This window comes from Ambystoma mexicanum, chromosome 3p (genome assembly GCF_040938575.1).
Source record: "Ambystoma mexicanum isolate Mex_15411 chromosome 3p, UKY_AmexF1_1, whole genome shotgun sequence".
In the NCBI taxonomy this organism is placed as follows: Eukaryota; Metazoa; Chordata; class Amphibia; order Caudata; family Ambystomatidae; genus Ambystoma; species Ambystoma mexicanum.
In genome coordinates, this window is record NC_090925.1 from 1,166,498,921 (window position 1) to 1,166,514,272 (window position 15,352).

The 15,352-nt window shown below is 47.6% G+C and overlaps 1 protein-coding gene across 1 annotated transcript in view; it reads left to right on the forward strand.

The window, feature by feature from the left end:
• SEC24A (SEC24 homolog A, COPII coat complex component) overlaps positions 1–15,352 on the forward strand; it is a 1,330,430-nt gene that overhangs the window by 772,246 nt on the left and 542,832 nt on the right. The window contains exon 14 of the mRNA XM_069652570.1: positions 4,606–4,729. Coding sequence (XP_069508671.1) covers positions 4,606–4,729 — 124 coding nt within the window. The remainder of the gene's footprint in view (positions 1–4,605; positions 4,730–15,352) is intronic.

The window sequence follows — 15,352 nt, forward strand, 5'->3', positions numbered from 1 at the left end:
GTTGGCTACCCTCTATGCACCCAATGCAGGACAGATAAAGTTTCTACGCTACATGTTCATGGTAATTGGGTGGGGACTTCAATCTGATAGCTTACCCCCAACTAGACTGGTGGTCGGCAAAGGGGATGGGGACCAGAGGAGTTGCAAAGGACAACCTAGCCATGAGGGCACTCCTGCAGGAATATTACTGGGTCGACATGTGACGTAAATCATGGCCGGGCCTGGGAGGTTACTCCCCCCCCCAGTAATCCTCCCCAAATTCTTATTCCTGTTTCAGAAGCTCACAGAACTGGTGCCCAGATCGTTTCTACTGGAAGTGAGACGAGCCCTGCTGCTCTATCTTTGGGCGGGTAGAAAAAACACAATCTCTCCTTCGAGATATTGACGAGGCCAAAAGACAAGGGAGGAGTGGGACTTCCCAATTTAGAGTTATATTATAGGGCATATCAGTTGAGGATCTTGGTCGATCACTTTTCCCCAGGGTCAGGAAAACAATGGGTGGCAATGGATAACAAGGTGTTAGCCCCGGTCACCTTAGATGAATGGTTATGGGTCCCCAAGACCCGCATTCCAGGGACGGTCCTGCAACACCCTGTGGTGAGAGTATTGTGGTTGTGGAAGGAGGCGACTACAGATGGCTTACTACATGCCCCTCGCCCTTGAGTTGCATTTGGGCCCCCCACTCGGGGATGGGATTGGAGAACCACTTGCGTTACAAAAGTGGTATGAAGCGGATCTTAGCAGTGCGGGTCAGCTGTGGGTGGGGGGGAACTCTCATGTCACTAGGGGAGCTGGAGGAGGCCGTGGGCCTGAACAACTTATCGCCCTTCCGCTACTTACAATTGAAGGGGGCTTTGACCGAGGACAAATGGGGGGAGAAACTCCAAAGGGAGGTGACAGATTTCGAAAAGTTCTTCATTACGCAGAGGGGATCCAAGGTAGTAATATCTAGACTCTATAAACTGCTACTCGTGGCAGCACTGATGGAACACCCCCCCCAACCACCGCATGTTTGAAATGGGGGCAAGACCTGGATGAATATATTGACGAGGAGATGGGCATATATGTGCAGACAGGTCAATCATTCGACTACCTCGCTCCAGTACCGGCACCAGGCCCTGAACCGGTTGCACAGATGGCATTACCCCCCACATTGGATAGCCTGAGGGAGGGATATGGTTCCACATTGTTGGAAATGTCATACTGAAAAGGGGATTATGCACACATGTGGTGGAAATGTTCAATGGTATAGACATATTGGTGGGAAAACCTGTCATGGATAAAAGGGGTCGATGGAATCGAAGGGGCCCTCTCTCCATGGCTTATTCTCTTTGGCGTTGATGGTGAGGCACAAGGCCACGTGTTTCTGGTTATGTTGGTGGTGTCACAGCGTTGACTGGCTCAAAGGTGGAAAAGGACTGGGTCTCCAAGGTCCGTGCAATATATGACATGGGTTATCGAACACACCTCATCGATGAATCCAGGACTAATATTGAGGGAACGTGGCTCCCCTTTTTTGAAAAATATGGACGATCTGCTTGATTAGGCCACGGAAAAACTATAGAATGGACCTTGCAGTGTAATTCCTTGGAGGGGGCATTGTGTTCAATGGACATGCTGATAGTGACGAACGATTGAGTAGGGGTGCTTGTATGCCCAGCGTTCTAGCGTACATGGTGGAGATACCCTGAACTTGGAGAAGGAAGGTTATAATTATGTCTTGTTCTTGGTGAAATTGAAAACGTATGATGTTTGACCCATGGCTGGGGGGGGGGGGGTCGGGTGGAAAGAAAATTGTATATTCGGGTCTAGGTGTTATTGAATGACTGTTACCATAAACTGTTATAACCTAAATGCCAATAAAATTTGATTTTCAAATATATTTACATAAGTCACTGTTAAATACTTAGCACAATAAACCAACACACATAGGTATACTTTTCAAAAAGCCACTTCTTAATTGGTAGTTGCTGAGCGCATGCAATTGTTACTGAAGTTTTACAGTTCTATCGGTAATACACTAGTTGTATTAAGTCAGCATACATATGATGGTGATTTTTGGGAGGAAAACTGTTGGTTAGTGTTATCCTAGTGGAGCTTCAGTGTCTAGAGGCAGTTTTGTGGCACAGCAAGTCTTTCAAAGTCAAAAACGCAACCCTAGATCAAAGGCAGTTCGTAGCAGTTTAAAGTCATAGAAACCAGTAGAAATGAAAAGTTCCTGTGGATACTTTCTAGTCTCTAGGAAGGAAGATACAAGAAGGTTTAACCAATGTTGGAGACCCTGTTAAAGGACTTGCTAAAGAGACACAAGCAGTGACTTGAGTCGGAGGTAAGAGGGGGTTGCTCTGGACAACTCTGTGCACTCCAATGCTCTGGAGCGACTTTCTGCAATAAGGTAAGCAATACCTTTTTCCCCCACAGTACCATGAGTTTGAATAAAATGTTTGCGGTGTGTGCTCAGCAATGTTGCAGCTCTGGACCCGACCTCTGGATTCCTTGGTCTGATGACGAAAGGCAGGACAATGGACAGCACCAGTCTTGAGGGAGGACCTCTGGCATGACTTGTATTAACGTCTCTGGTCACTCTGCGGTGTTGGCGCCTTTTCTACGGCATCAACAAAGGACGCAAATTGCCCGGTCAATCTTCTTTGGTTCCTGCAGTCACACACTGATGAGGGGGCCTGGACGAGAAGGATTGGATCTTTGGAGTGTCCTTGAGTGCTCAGAAAAGACTTTGACTAAACCGGCCTTTCCACAACGAGGCACTGGAAATGGGCAGCAAGTCAACTGGTATTGGGGTTCCGCAGCTCTGGAAACTCACAGGACCTCTGAAGAGGGCCCAAATAAACGTTGGTCTTGGCACTGGTTGTTCCCACCAGTCAAAGGGAAAGATGAGTCCTCTTCGGAGTTCCTGTGTTTCACAGAAAACGGTGCAGGACAGCAGTGGTCTCTGGTCGTCTTCTTCGGTTACTTCAGCTTCCAGTGGTCGACTTGCTATTCAATCCGGGAGCCTCACCTTTTATACAGTTCCAGCACACACTCTGCAATCTCTCTCGGCAATTTACAGAAAGAGGCGTTTGGCTGTCAGTCAGGACAGCCAGACCCCCAGTGGCAGCTGGTCCTATTCAGGCAATGTGGCAGACAAAGGGCCGGGGTGAGGAAAACTCCTCCCTCACTTCTGCCCAACCACGCCATTAATGGTGAAAAACATGCCATTAATGGCGAAAAAGAAGGGCGGCCCCACATTGGTACTTGGGTACCCCTATTGTGCCCTACCGGGCTATGGATTTAGCCTGCGGTAGAAAACTCACACAATGGTTGGTAGATCACGTCCACTGCCATCAGGCATAACTTGGAGATTGACTATGTGACTAAAAGGTCACAGAAGCAGAGAGAAGGGGGATACTACATAAGGTGGTGTGTACCAATCTGACTATAACGTTTTTGGAGAAACACAGTTCTTAAGGATCGGGAGATACTTGTTATATCTCTATCCTTAAGAACTGTAGTTACTGTAGGATTAATGAGAGAATCTCAAAGGAGGGCCCTAAGGGGTCCCCAGCAACACTGCCCATAAGGAGCTGTGTACTGCAATAGTAAAATACAGATGCCTTTAAGAGTTATGGAGTAAAATAGACTCCTTTGGATAGGTACAATACAAAGAATAGAGTTCCAAAAGACAGATCCCATAAGAATAAATGAGTGGAAAAAGGCTCCCCTCATTCAGGATCAAAGAAAAAGGTCCAGAAAATGGTGCTGGGGGTCTCACTAGGAGAAGGGATGAAACATAACAATGATCCATCTCCCTAACCGAGGCGTCCTCAACTCACCAGTATCTACCCAGTAACAGGACCGTACCCTGGCTGAAGTGTGGATTGGGGCTAGACTGTCGCATTAACCACTTCCAGCCAGCACATGCACTCCACCCCATCCTCCCTCCACACACATACACCCCCAGCACCACCCCCTACATTTATAACCCCACCCCCACGTGTATACCTCCATCCCCACAGGTACACCCAACCTCCGCCCGTCCCACATGTGCGTCCCCCACATATGCGCCCCACCCCCCACATATATGCACATATGCCACGGACCCTCCCCAAACATATGCCCCTGCCCCATGCGCTCTGCCACCCACAGAACCCCCCCCCCCCACACACACACACACACACACACACACACATGCTCCATTCCCCTGCCACAATCAGGATAAGTAATGCTCAAATTGTAACCAGAAAGTAGACAATTGTCTTATTTTTAATGCACAAGATGTTTCTCATCTTTTTAACATGAATCTTGTATTATTGTTACTTTGATGGAATAATTTTTCCAACTAATATTTATGAACTGAATGACGGCTTTGGAGGGGATTGAGATGAATATAGTTGTGTTTTCATGATGTACTTTGGTTTTGTAAGCTAATTGACAGTTGGATTGGATGGTACGCTTTTGGGGAAGAATGCTGAATATATGCCAACTGAATTACCTACCAATCCATTACCTCTCCCAAAATTATCCACTTTATTAAAAGAAAATACCGAACTGTTTTGATAACTAAATGTTAACAAACTAACTTCTCTCTCATGACTCAACTTTTAATAGGACATCCACCACCTCACACCAGCAACAGACTTTTATAAGAAACTGGCATTGGACTGTTCAGGACAGCAAATAGCAGTGGACCTCTTTCTTCTCAATGGACAGTATTCAGACTTGGCTTCATTGGGTGAGTTGTGGACTTTTCAGGTGACTGTGCTTTTCTCCTAATCAAATCTGCTTTTGATCCACTTGTGCTATATGGCTATTACAAAAATGGTGATGGAGATCTGTAAAAGAAAAGCGTGTCAATTTCTAGACAAAATGAAGACTCAAACTGGCATTAAAAAAGCGAGCCGATCTTGGTCCTATGAAGATAGGTATTCTTTAGCTAATGGGCCAACATGTGATTTAGTTGAGTTGGCTAGTAGAATACAGTTTACGTCCCAGATCCTGCAAGGGTAAAGTAATCAAAGTCATAATTTTGATGTGATGACTGTCTCCTGCACGAATGGACATCACAGATCAGGGGGAGGAAAAAGTGATAACTGATATTAACATAAAAGCTGGGATATGTCGAGTTATAATGAAGCTAGTATCGACAAGACCCTCTAAAACATAGTGTACCTTTTTAAAAGAATTCAATTCACTTTTAATCTTGTTTTAATTATTCTTTTTGTAAAAATGTAATGTACTGTCCTTTATAAATTCCTCAACTTTATGATGCACTATTTACTAATATATTTATTTATTAATATACTTTTATCTGGTGAAGTCTGCCATTCTCTGCCTAAATTCATAATCCCTGGTTAATCCAAGTCACTTTCTCTCCAATTAACTCTGGCGAGTTAGAAGTAGGACGCAGACTCTTGTTAGACATTTCGAAAGTGTGTCCATTAAAGAAAAGGATAATGCCTATCTCTTCCTTTTTTATGAGGTGTACCCTATCTAACAAAACTAATTAAGGTGCCAGTCAGTCGCCAGTTAATGTCTTAAAAGAATCTTTCCACCATCTAAAGTAACGCTAACTGATCCTACCACTGTCTTAACAACTAAAGGCGGGACAATTGGATATGCACAAGGGATAAATGTTGCACTTACAAGGACTTTGACACTCAGCTATTTGGTCACAAAAGATTCCGGGTCATGTCTGACTACTTACTGAAATTTCCATCACCTTATATAAGGCAACAGTATCTGCGTTTCAGGTTTAACCTATATCCGACAATGGAAATCATGGCCAGGAGGGGCTTGGTCACTGATGATTTAAATCATTGTCGCTTCTGCTATGACAAAATGTGCCGTGAGACATTGAAACATTTAATAATGGTTTGCTCAGCTTTAGATGTGACGAGAAAGAAACTTTTCAGTAAGCAACTGCGAACATATGTACCGTTGACTGTTGATGAAATCTGGCACAATCTCTTCAAGCAACAAGCTGGGACTTAGAATTGCAATTGTACAATTTTTGGATATAGTGTTGTCGGAGGACCCTGAAATTTATTATAAACCTACTTAAATGAGGTTTGAATACAGAACCCCGTGAATTGTTACGAATATTGAAATATGTAACTGTTCAAAAGCTGTGGAAAAAAAAGGTTTTTTAAAATGTTTCATTTGCAATTTTAATTGTACTATGTATATTGTGCATTGCAAATTGTTCTCAATTGTTCTTAAATAATCGTTATATTGTTATATTTGAAAGGTTGATTTATCAACCAACCAAATAAAGAAAAAAAAAAGGCAGGACAATTGTTCCCTTCTCCTGGGTTTTGCTTCTCAGAGGGTTTATTCAATAGCTGATTTTTAAATAGTCTCATTACTACTTTGATCAGTTCATACAGTTCTTTCAATACTTGTGTATGCTTTGGTATCTTCTCAAACTTAGGGTCTCTGACTCTAGATTAATATCTTCTCCCTTGTGAATGGTTTTCATTCATCACTCTTTTTTATTTGGCTAAAAGATGTATTCTTTCCTTTTCCCAGGGTAAGGTTATCCAACCTATCAGATTCTCTTGAAATTCTATTCCTTATTATTTAGTCCATGCCCTTTATCCTCTGTATTGTATCAGTCTTATGACATATATATTCAACCGTCTCCTCCGGTTTTCCTCTTATGGATTTTTTCTGTTACTTAATGACGCTTTCTTTACTGTGACGAGTAGGAGTACTCCTATAGCAATTGTTCACTTCTCTTGCTTTTACTATTATCATTTCATTAACTTGGCTGGGTCAAGTATTAATAGTCCCATAACAATTCTCTGTCTCCCGCCCGGATCTCCCATTTTCCCTGTTCTCCAGCATGTGGTCCGGCATGGATTCACATGCTCATGAAATTCCCTGTCGTCAAGCCAGGAATCCTCGGTAAAAGAAAAAACAGTTTCACTTTCACTTATAAGCCGTCTTTCTCCTTCAAACCAATCACTGAGCTCTGGATCATACTGCCCCCAGCCAATGACTGCCCTCTCCCTAAACCCCTCCTCTGGCAGCCATCTTCAGATTTTTTCTGCACGTTTAAGTGTTGGGAGTCCTCGTGTTTGACTCCGGTAGCTTTCTAAGTTTTTGCACTTTTTTCGATAAAAAATGTTGGTCAATTGAATCAGTGTGCTCTTTCACTCCTTTGACCAGCAAGTGCCGATCAGTTTGTTGGTGTCTTTCAACGCCCCTCAAGGGCACGAATCGTCAAAGTTTCATTGAAGATTCCAGAAGGCCTTTGGGCCTACAACGCACGCTGGCCCATGTCAGAGGAGAAGGAGGTAGGCTCCCTCTTCAAGCTCTACTCCAGCTGCGGATTGAGAAACGTGTTTGTAGAGGACAAACCCCTCCAGTGCCTCTACTGTCTCCATCCGGACAACAGGGAAGCAGATTGTAAAATCTGCCTTGCTTTTTCCAAGCAAACCTTCAAGGATAGTCATAGTAGGTTGGCGGCGTGGCTCAACACCAAGGCCTCTACCCCGTGTGGCAAGCAGAGGCATGCCTCACCGAGGAGCGCCCAGTCAGAGGAGCGGGCTTCTAAGTCCTTTGAGGGCACTCCATCCATTGGGGCCCAAGAAAAGACCAAGCACCATGTCCATTTCTGTCTGGGTCGCCGCGCAGGCGGGTCCCGCGATGGGCAAGGCGTGCTGACCTTCACAGTCTGCCATATCCAGTCATCGCTCCAGCTCCTCGAAGAGGAAGTTGGCTAAACCGGGGAAGCCGGAGAATAGCAAGCTGCAGGGAAAGGGGTCCGACCTGCCCTGAAGACCCACGTGGCCCAGGCAAAGTCATCCTTGACAATCGAGCTGGTGGTGGCTGCCCACTCGAAGGCAAAAGGGGCTGACCCGGTCCAGGGGGCCCGGTGGTGCCCAGAGTATCCTTCCCTCGAGGCAGGAGGCCTCAATCAAGCCAGTGGAGAAGATGCCGGAGAAGAGGATGCCATCTCTAAGCCCGACCCCTCAGGATGCAAAAAAGGGCAGGGGAGACCTCAACCGTGCGCCAGGGCACAGATATTTCTTCCTCAGATGAGGAGGACCTGGTGTCCGTTCACACGGTCCCAGAGGACATGGGGAACGATGACAGCAGAAAGGCCCAGGGGGACGGCGAGGACGCTGGGCCCAGAAAAGCTACTCCCCTGACACCTCAAAGGGACATTTCGCTGGACAACCTCTTGACCCTCCACACCCTGGTGTCGGAAATCCAGAAGAGGATGCCGAGGACGGCCCTGTCAACACCGGGCCAGCCCCTGGTGAAGAAGAGACGACTGCACCCTACACCGCTGCATCAACCTCTGCACATGCCTTCCGCCCCCTCAGGGATACGGGAACGTACATGGCAACTATAAACACGGACGACGGCAGCGTTTCTCCGTTGAGGGCTACTCCCCCACACGAAGTGTGGTCGTTCCACACCATGGTAGCCAGAGTGCCTAAACTCTTCCAGCTGATGCCAGAAGTGACCAAGGAGGAAGGTTTCCTTTACCAATGGCGGGATGCCAAGAGGAAGACAATTCTGGTGGTGCCTCTCCTGGATAACGTTTGGGATGAGGGCTTGGCGTCGATGAGGAACCCTGAAAGGGGACCCTGACGTCTATGGAAACAAGGCGGTTCACCACACACGATAGAGACGCCAGACACAAGGTTGTATTCCCAAAGCTAGGATTTTATTGCAAAGCAAAAGTCTCAGTTGGCCAACTCGGTCTCGACGCCCCGCGACGTGCATCTCTAGACCTCGAGGGACGCAAGAGAGCGAATTACGTACATCAGTTACATATATACAAAATGCATAACAAACTATCAGCTATGACATGTATAACACCTCTCTTCATTGGGTTTCTTTGAACTTGGTGTGATGATAGACATCTCCGACCACTATGACACCAAATATCTATTCTAGTAACAATTTGCAATTTTTGAGTGCGTAGGCATCTTTCGGTTATTGAATAGAACATGGCGCTTCTGTTCTTGGAAGCAAACTACATACAGGGGGGGAGTTTCATTCCGGACCTTGCTATCTATCAGGTGCTATTTGTGTCCTGGGAGCCGACATGCTCTTAGCGAGCTCAGCAAAGGGGGACCGTTAGAAAAGCATAATTCAAGCCTTTAGCTGTATTATTCGAACATATTCTACCATATAACGAGACTGGCTGGCAGCTGTGAAATGATTAAATGCCTTGCGGCTCTGCAAGGCTACATTAAGGAGGGAGCCGGGCATTCTTCCTGGCGCTGCCTACGTTTGTGTTTCAGCGAAACTCTTGTTATCCTCTTGGCCCTGTGGCCTTGTCCTTTTCATATACAGACAACAATGTTCCACAGTCGAGCAGTGTAAGCGGAAAATATACTGCGAAGCAATAGGAACAGAAAGCAATGAGCAATGGTTAGAAAACAAAATGGTGATTCTTGTTACATCAAAATGGCCGTTCATTGGAAAACTCGAAAACCTATATTCTGTCGTATCGTGCATGAGACGGTTGGCCCACGGCCACCAAAATGCGTTTGCGGTCTCAAATTAGATTTCTAGACTGACAAAGAGGGATAGGCTGGAGAAAAAGTACCAGGTGCCGGAGTATGCACCCAAGTGCCTATGTTGACAGCCTTCTCCAGACTCTGTGGTCTTGGCAGCAGCAAGAAAGGTCATCCAACCCCTCGTCTTCAGCCTCTGTTCCTCCAGACAGAGAATGGAAGAAGTGAGATGCCATGGGTAGGAAAGTGATCTTCTTTGCAGTGACGACAGTCAAGACAGCTAACACGCGTGCAATCCTGGCCAGATATGACAGGGAGCTGTGGAATAAAATGGCCCCGCTGATGCCTGACGATTAACTGTATCCAGCTGTGTTACTCACTCTCTGAAAGAACTCTGCCTTTCACGCCAAGAGCCCACTCTACTAGAGGCATTGGGGCCACTCTGGCTTTCATTGCAAATGTACCCCTTGACACCATTTGCAAAGCAGCTACTTGGAGCTCTATTCACACATTTACTCAGCATTACTGCATTGACACCCATTCCAAGGCAGATACACAAGTGGGACAAGCGGTTCTAAGACACTTATTTGCTCATGACCCTTCTCGCATCCCACCTCCTTCAGGTACTGCTTGCTAATCTATGCACAGCATGTGATCTAAGCAGATTCCACAAGCCTCAGAAGGGATACATTACTCACCGTAATTGTATTTCTGATGCTTGTATCTGCTTAGATTCACATGCAACCCACCCTTCCTCCCCTCTGAGAGAAGGCGCATGGTTGCTTGTAGTCTTACCTTTCTATCTGCTTGGATTATCTGTACTCGCGCTACTCCTCATGCTACCTCATGTCAGAAAAAATACAATCTGAGGATCCTAGACGCGTGAGGGATCTTGGGTATAGTGGACGTCACACTAGGGATAGCATTACTGGCACGCCCTGTGTCGACGCCCATTTTCGAGTTTCGAAAAACAAACTGTAATACTCCGCAGCTTCCACTAGATGTCGGCCAATGCGCAGCATGTGAATCTAAGCAGATACAAGCATCAGAAATACGATTACGGTGAGTAATGTATCCCATATACTTCTGATGTTTGTTAATCTGCTTAGAATCACATGCTGTGCATAGTCCGACATCCAGTGGTCACTGCAGAGTATTGCATTTTGTTTTTCGTAGTCGAAAAGGGGACGTCGACAAGGCGTGTCTATAACACTATCCCTATAGTGACGTGTGTTGTACCCACAATCCCTCACGCGTCGAGGTCCCTCAGATTGTTTTTTTCCACCCAGTTATTGGTCGCCTCTATACGGAGCTCCTCGAGAGACATTGCGAAATCATTTCTTCGACCCTTGGTCATTTATTATTAATATCTAACACATAGATCCCTCCCTCGACGAAGCTGCAAGCTGTTTCTCCGCCGAGCAAGATCTTCGACGGAAGGACGAGCGGAGGAGATCCTTCGGCGTCGCCGAACACGTGGCCTGGCCTCGCCGGCCTTACACAGTAGGGAGAGTGGGGTTGTGTGATCTTTTCTTTTCACTCAGAGAATGCCTTTCTCTTTCCCCTCTCTCTTTCGAGGTTGTAATCACACTTCTTGCCCTCAGCTATGGAGAGAACGCCCTTTAGGTTTTGCCCACTTTGCAAAGGCAAATATACCTGGAAGGACAAGCACAAACGGTGCAACCATTGCTTGCCCCTCGATCGCAAGGAGGACGGCTGTGCGGCCTGTAAGTTACTTAAGCCCAAAACGATAAAGGACCGCAGGGTCAAAAGGTGGGCGGCCTACGCCATGTCTAGGTCAGATTCCTCGCCCGCTGCCCCCGCCGCCGAATGTGACGAGGACAGTGATTACACGGCCTCCGTAACGGAGGTTGTAGACCTCTCGAGGGAGCGTTCTCGCTCCTCTTCGTCCGTCCCCGACGAGCCAGGCTCACGCCCAGCTTATGGGGATGAACACCCCAGCGACAAGGACGCACACAAGAAGTCTCATAAACGCATACCCCACGGCACGCATTAGTCGAAGACGAAGGCAGCCATAGCGCCAACAGAGGCGCCGGGCCCACCGGCGTCTTCCGCCGACCATAAGGGTCGCCAGCCCTCCCCGCTCCCGCGACAGGCGACCGGGCACTCTGGAAATAAGGGCGCTAACCCCAAACCCTCAGGCGGCGACGCGCCTCATAAGAGTGTGCATGTTGCCAGTAAAGACTCGACGGTACCTAGCGCGACGGTGAGCGATCCCTCGGCAAACAGAATGATGCTGAAAGCCTCGCGCGTATATCTTCTAAGGACGGCCAGAGACGGACGACAAGTGACACGCCGAAAACCGCGCACAAGGCCAAAAACGCTGAAGGCGCCGGAAAGTAGGCTGGGACAGCTCCCACCGTCGACTCTTAAAGACCTCACTCTTAAGACCGCTTTCCTAATAGCTATCACCTCCATTAGGAGAGTAAGTGAACTACAGGCTCTTTCTGTTTTAGACCCCTTTGTAGCAGTTCACAAAGATAGTGGTTCTATGCACGCACCCAAGGTTTGCACAGAAATTCATCTCAAAATTGCATGCAAACCAGTCAATAGAACTACCAACGTTCTTTCAAAACCCTTCCAATTGGGGAGAAAAAAAGTCTGCATGCACTTGATGTGCGCAGAGCTGTCATGTTCTACATGGAAAGAATCAGACCACTGAGAAAGACTAATCAGTTCTTTGTCTCGGTGGCAGCAGGAAGAGAAGGAGATGCAGTTTCAAAATCCACTATATCTAGATGGATTGTTCAATGCATCACTCTGTTACACTCTTGCTAAGGGAGAACTACCCTTCAAGCCAAGAGCACATTCTACTCGAGGCACAGGGGCATCCATAGCATTCATTGCAAATGTTCCCCTTGAGTCCATCTGCAAAGCGGCAACCTGGAGTTCTGTGCACACCTTTACAAAACACTACTGTCTAGATGCACACTCTAGATCTGACTCCCAGGTGGGACAGGCAGTATTAAGACATCTTTTCTCTACTGTTCCTTCTCATAACCCACCACCAACTCTGGGTACTGCTCGCTAGTCTATGCACAGCATGTCATTCTAAGCAGATTAACAAACATCAGAAGACAATGCATTACTTAACGTAAAAGCATTTCTGATGGTTGTATCTGCTTTGATTCACATGCGCCCACCCTTCCTCCCCGCTCGGATGGAAGGAACATAGACACCTTTCTACATCTCTCTTTTCTGTACTCACTCACGTATAGAAGGCTCCCTCAGGGCAGAAAAAATACAAACAGAGGGACCTCGACGCGTGAGGGATTGTGGGTACAACACACGTCACTATAGGGATAGTGTTACAGACACGCCTTGTCGACGTCCCTTTTTCGACTACGAAAAACAAAATGCAATACTCCGCAGTGACCACTGGATGTCGGACTATGCACAGCATGTGAATCTAAGCAGATACAACCATCAGAAATGCTTTTACGGTAAGTAATGCATTGTCATATATATATATATATATATATATATATATATATATATATATATATATATATATATATATATATATATATATATATTTCTGAGGCTTGTGGAATCTGCTTAGATCACATGCTGTGCATAGGCCGACATCTAGTGGAAGCTGCGGAGTATTACAGTTTGTTTTTCGAAAGTCGAAAATGGGCGTCGACACAGGCGTGCCAGTAATACTATCCCTAGTGTGACGTCCACTGTACCCAAGATCCCTCACGCGTGTAGGATCCTCAGATTGTTTTTTTCCGCCATACTGGTCGGAAGCATCTTGCGGAGTTCCCTGGCCTTAGCCATACTTTGCTGTTATTATAATTATAATTCTTATTCATTCCCTTCCCCACCCCAACGTCGACCCTCAACCTCGACGACGGCTGGAGAAGTCATCGACCGTCGACTGCTGCACGACGGATCTGGGCCTCGGAAGGCCGCTGGCCTCGGCCCGGGCCTAGTAGGCCGCTGGCCTCGGCCCTTACAAGTAGGGAGAGTGGGGGGTGGACATACTCTTCACTCTTGATATATAGTTACACTTTATATATTCCTACACTTAGCAGCCCGCTGCCTTAAGGTGCGTATGGAGGGTACCCCTTTTCAATTCTGCCCCAAGTGCAATCGCAAATACCCTTGGGTCGACAGGCACGCCACGTGCAATCTCTGCTTGCCGAGGGATCACCCCGAAGCGAACTGCAGAGCGTGTAGTAGGTTTAAACCTAAGACACTTAAGGACCGTTCGACAAAGCGTTGGGCCCACCACGCCAGGCAGGAGGCCATGGCAGCGGAGGGCGCCTTCAGCGATGGCAGCGACGCCGTACTTTCGGACGGCGAGGGCATTATGGCGTCGAAAGACAGCCGGCGAGCGCAGGTCCCCGACCTCGGAAGGTCGTCCGGCAGGGCGGCTATGGGGAAGACCCCCGGCGACGCAAGCGCTACACACCTAACACACACTAAACACACTAAGACCAACCGGACCTCGACGACGTCGACTTCCCGGAAAGAGGCACAAAAAGAACGGTCCGACTCTGTGTCCTCTGGGCGCTCTCGATCGAGATCACCTCACGACGCAAGGCAATCATCCACTCTTGCCAAGAGTGCCTCGCTACACACATTAACGGAAGTTCGATCGTCGGGAGACGAAGACGACTTCCACCCCCAGGCCGCGCTCCAAGATACCGAGACCGCGGTTAACACCAGTGAGGCCCCACGCCCGAAGTACACAGATACCTCTCCAGACCCTCGGCGCCAGGCGTCGAAAATCTCTGGGGCCTCCAAGGGACAGGGAAAACATTTTTCCACGCACGGGGAGGGGGGGAAACAGCGGAAAGCACAGCCTTCCACCCCTGTAAAGCCATCCTCTCACCCTAGGCAGACAAGTAAACACAAGTCTACCCTTGAAAAGTCCCATAAATCATCTCCTGCTAAAGTAATACCCTGTTCCAGGGAATGGTCCAGTGAAGACATAGACAGGGTTATGTCTAGGATGTCTTCCTTGGCTGATTTTTATGATAAGAACCCAGAACACTTTCTTTCATATAACCCTCAAGGGGCCACACCCTCAGGCTCCTCCGATCCTATCCCGCTAACTAAAAAGCCCCGGGTCGAAAGACCTGAACCCTTCGAGGTTCAGCCTTACTCCACTCCATATTCTACTCCACTCCCCAGTTACCAGGGACAAGTTTTCCCTGAAGAGGACCAGGAGTTTGAAATTATGGAAGAACAAACCGGGACAGATTACTATGCAGAGGATGAGGACCTGGAGGAGGGAGAAGATGAGCAGGAAATTTACAGAGTAGATTCCCCAGTACAAAGCGAAGCCCCAGTTACTGACTCTCCAGTTGATAACCAGCCCCTCCTCAACGAGGTTCTCGCTCGAGCAGCGGAACACTTCCACATCGACACCCACGGTGTACAGGAGGAAAGGGACTTCGCGGAGGAGTTTGTAGGAGAGAGAAGACCGGTCGCTCAGACCATCCCTATCCTCAAATCCATCCAACGAAGAATAGATCCTTCCCTGGTGAATCCTAACCTCACCAGAGCTGTCAACCCCAGAATTGAAAAGATTTTCCGGGCAGCCCAGTCTGACCCTCTGTATATAAGGGGACATCTTAAACCAGATTCCCTAGTGGTGACCAACACTAGAAAAAGGGCTGGCACGCCCTTATCTTCATCAGAAGCTCCTCCCGATAAGGAGAGCAAAAAACTTTACGGGTTTGGCAGAAAGGTAGCCTCAACGTCCGCCTACCAAGCAAGGATTGCGAATTCCACCACCCTGTTGGCTAGTTACAATTGCCATCAATGGGAAGAAGTCGCGGCGCTCATTGCCTCTGCTCCAGAACCGTTAAAGGGCCAGCTGGCTCGGATCTCAGCAGAGG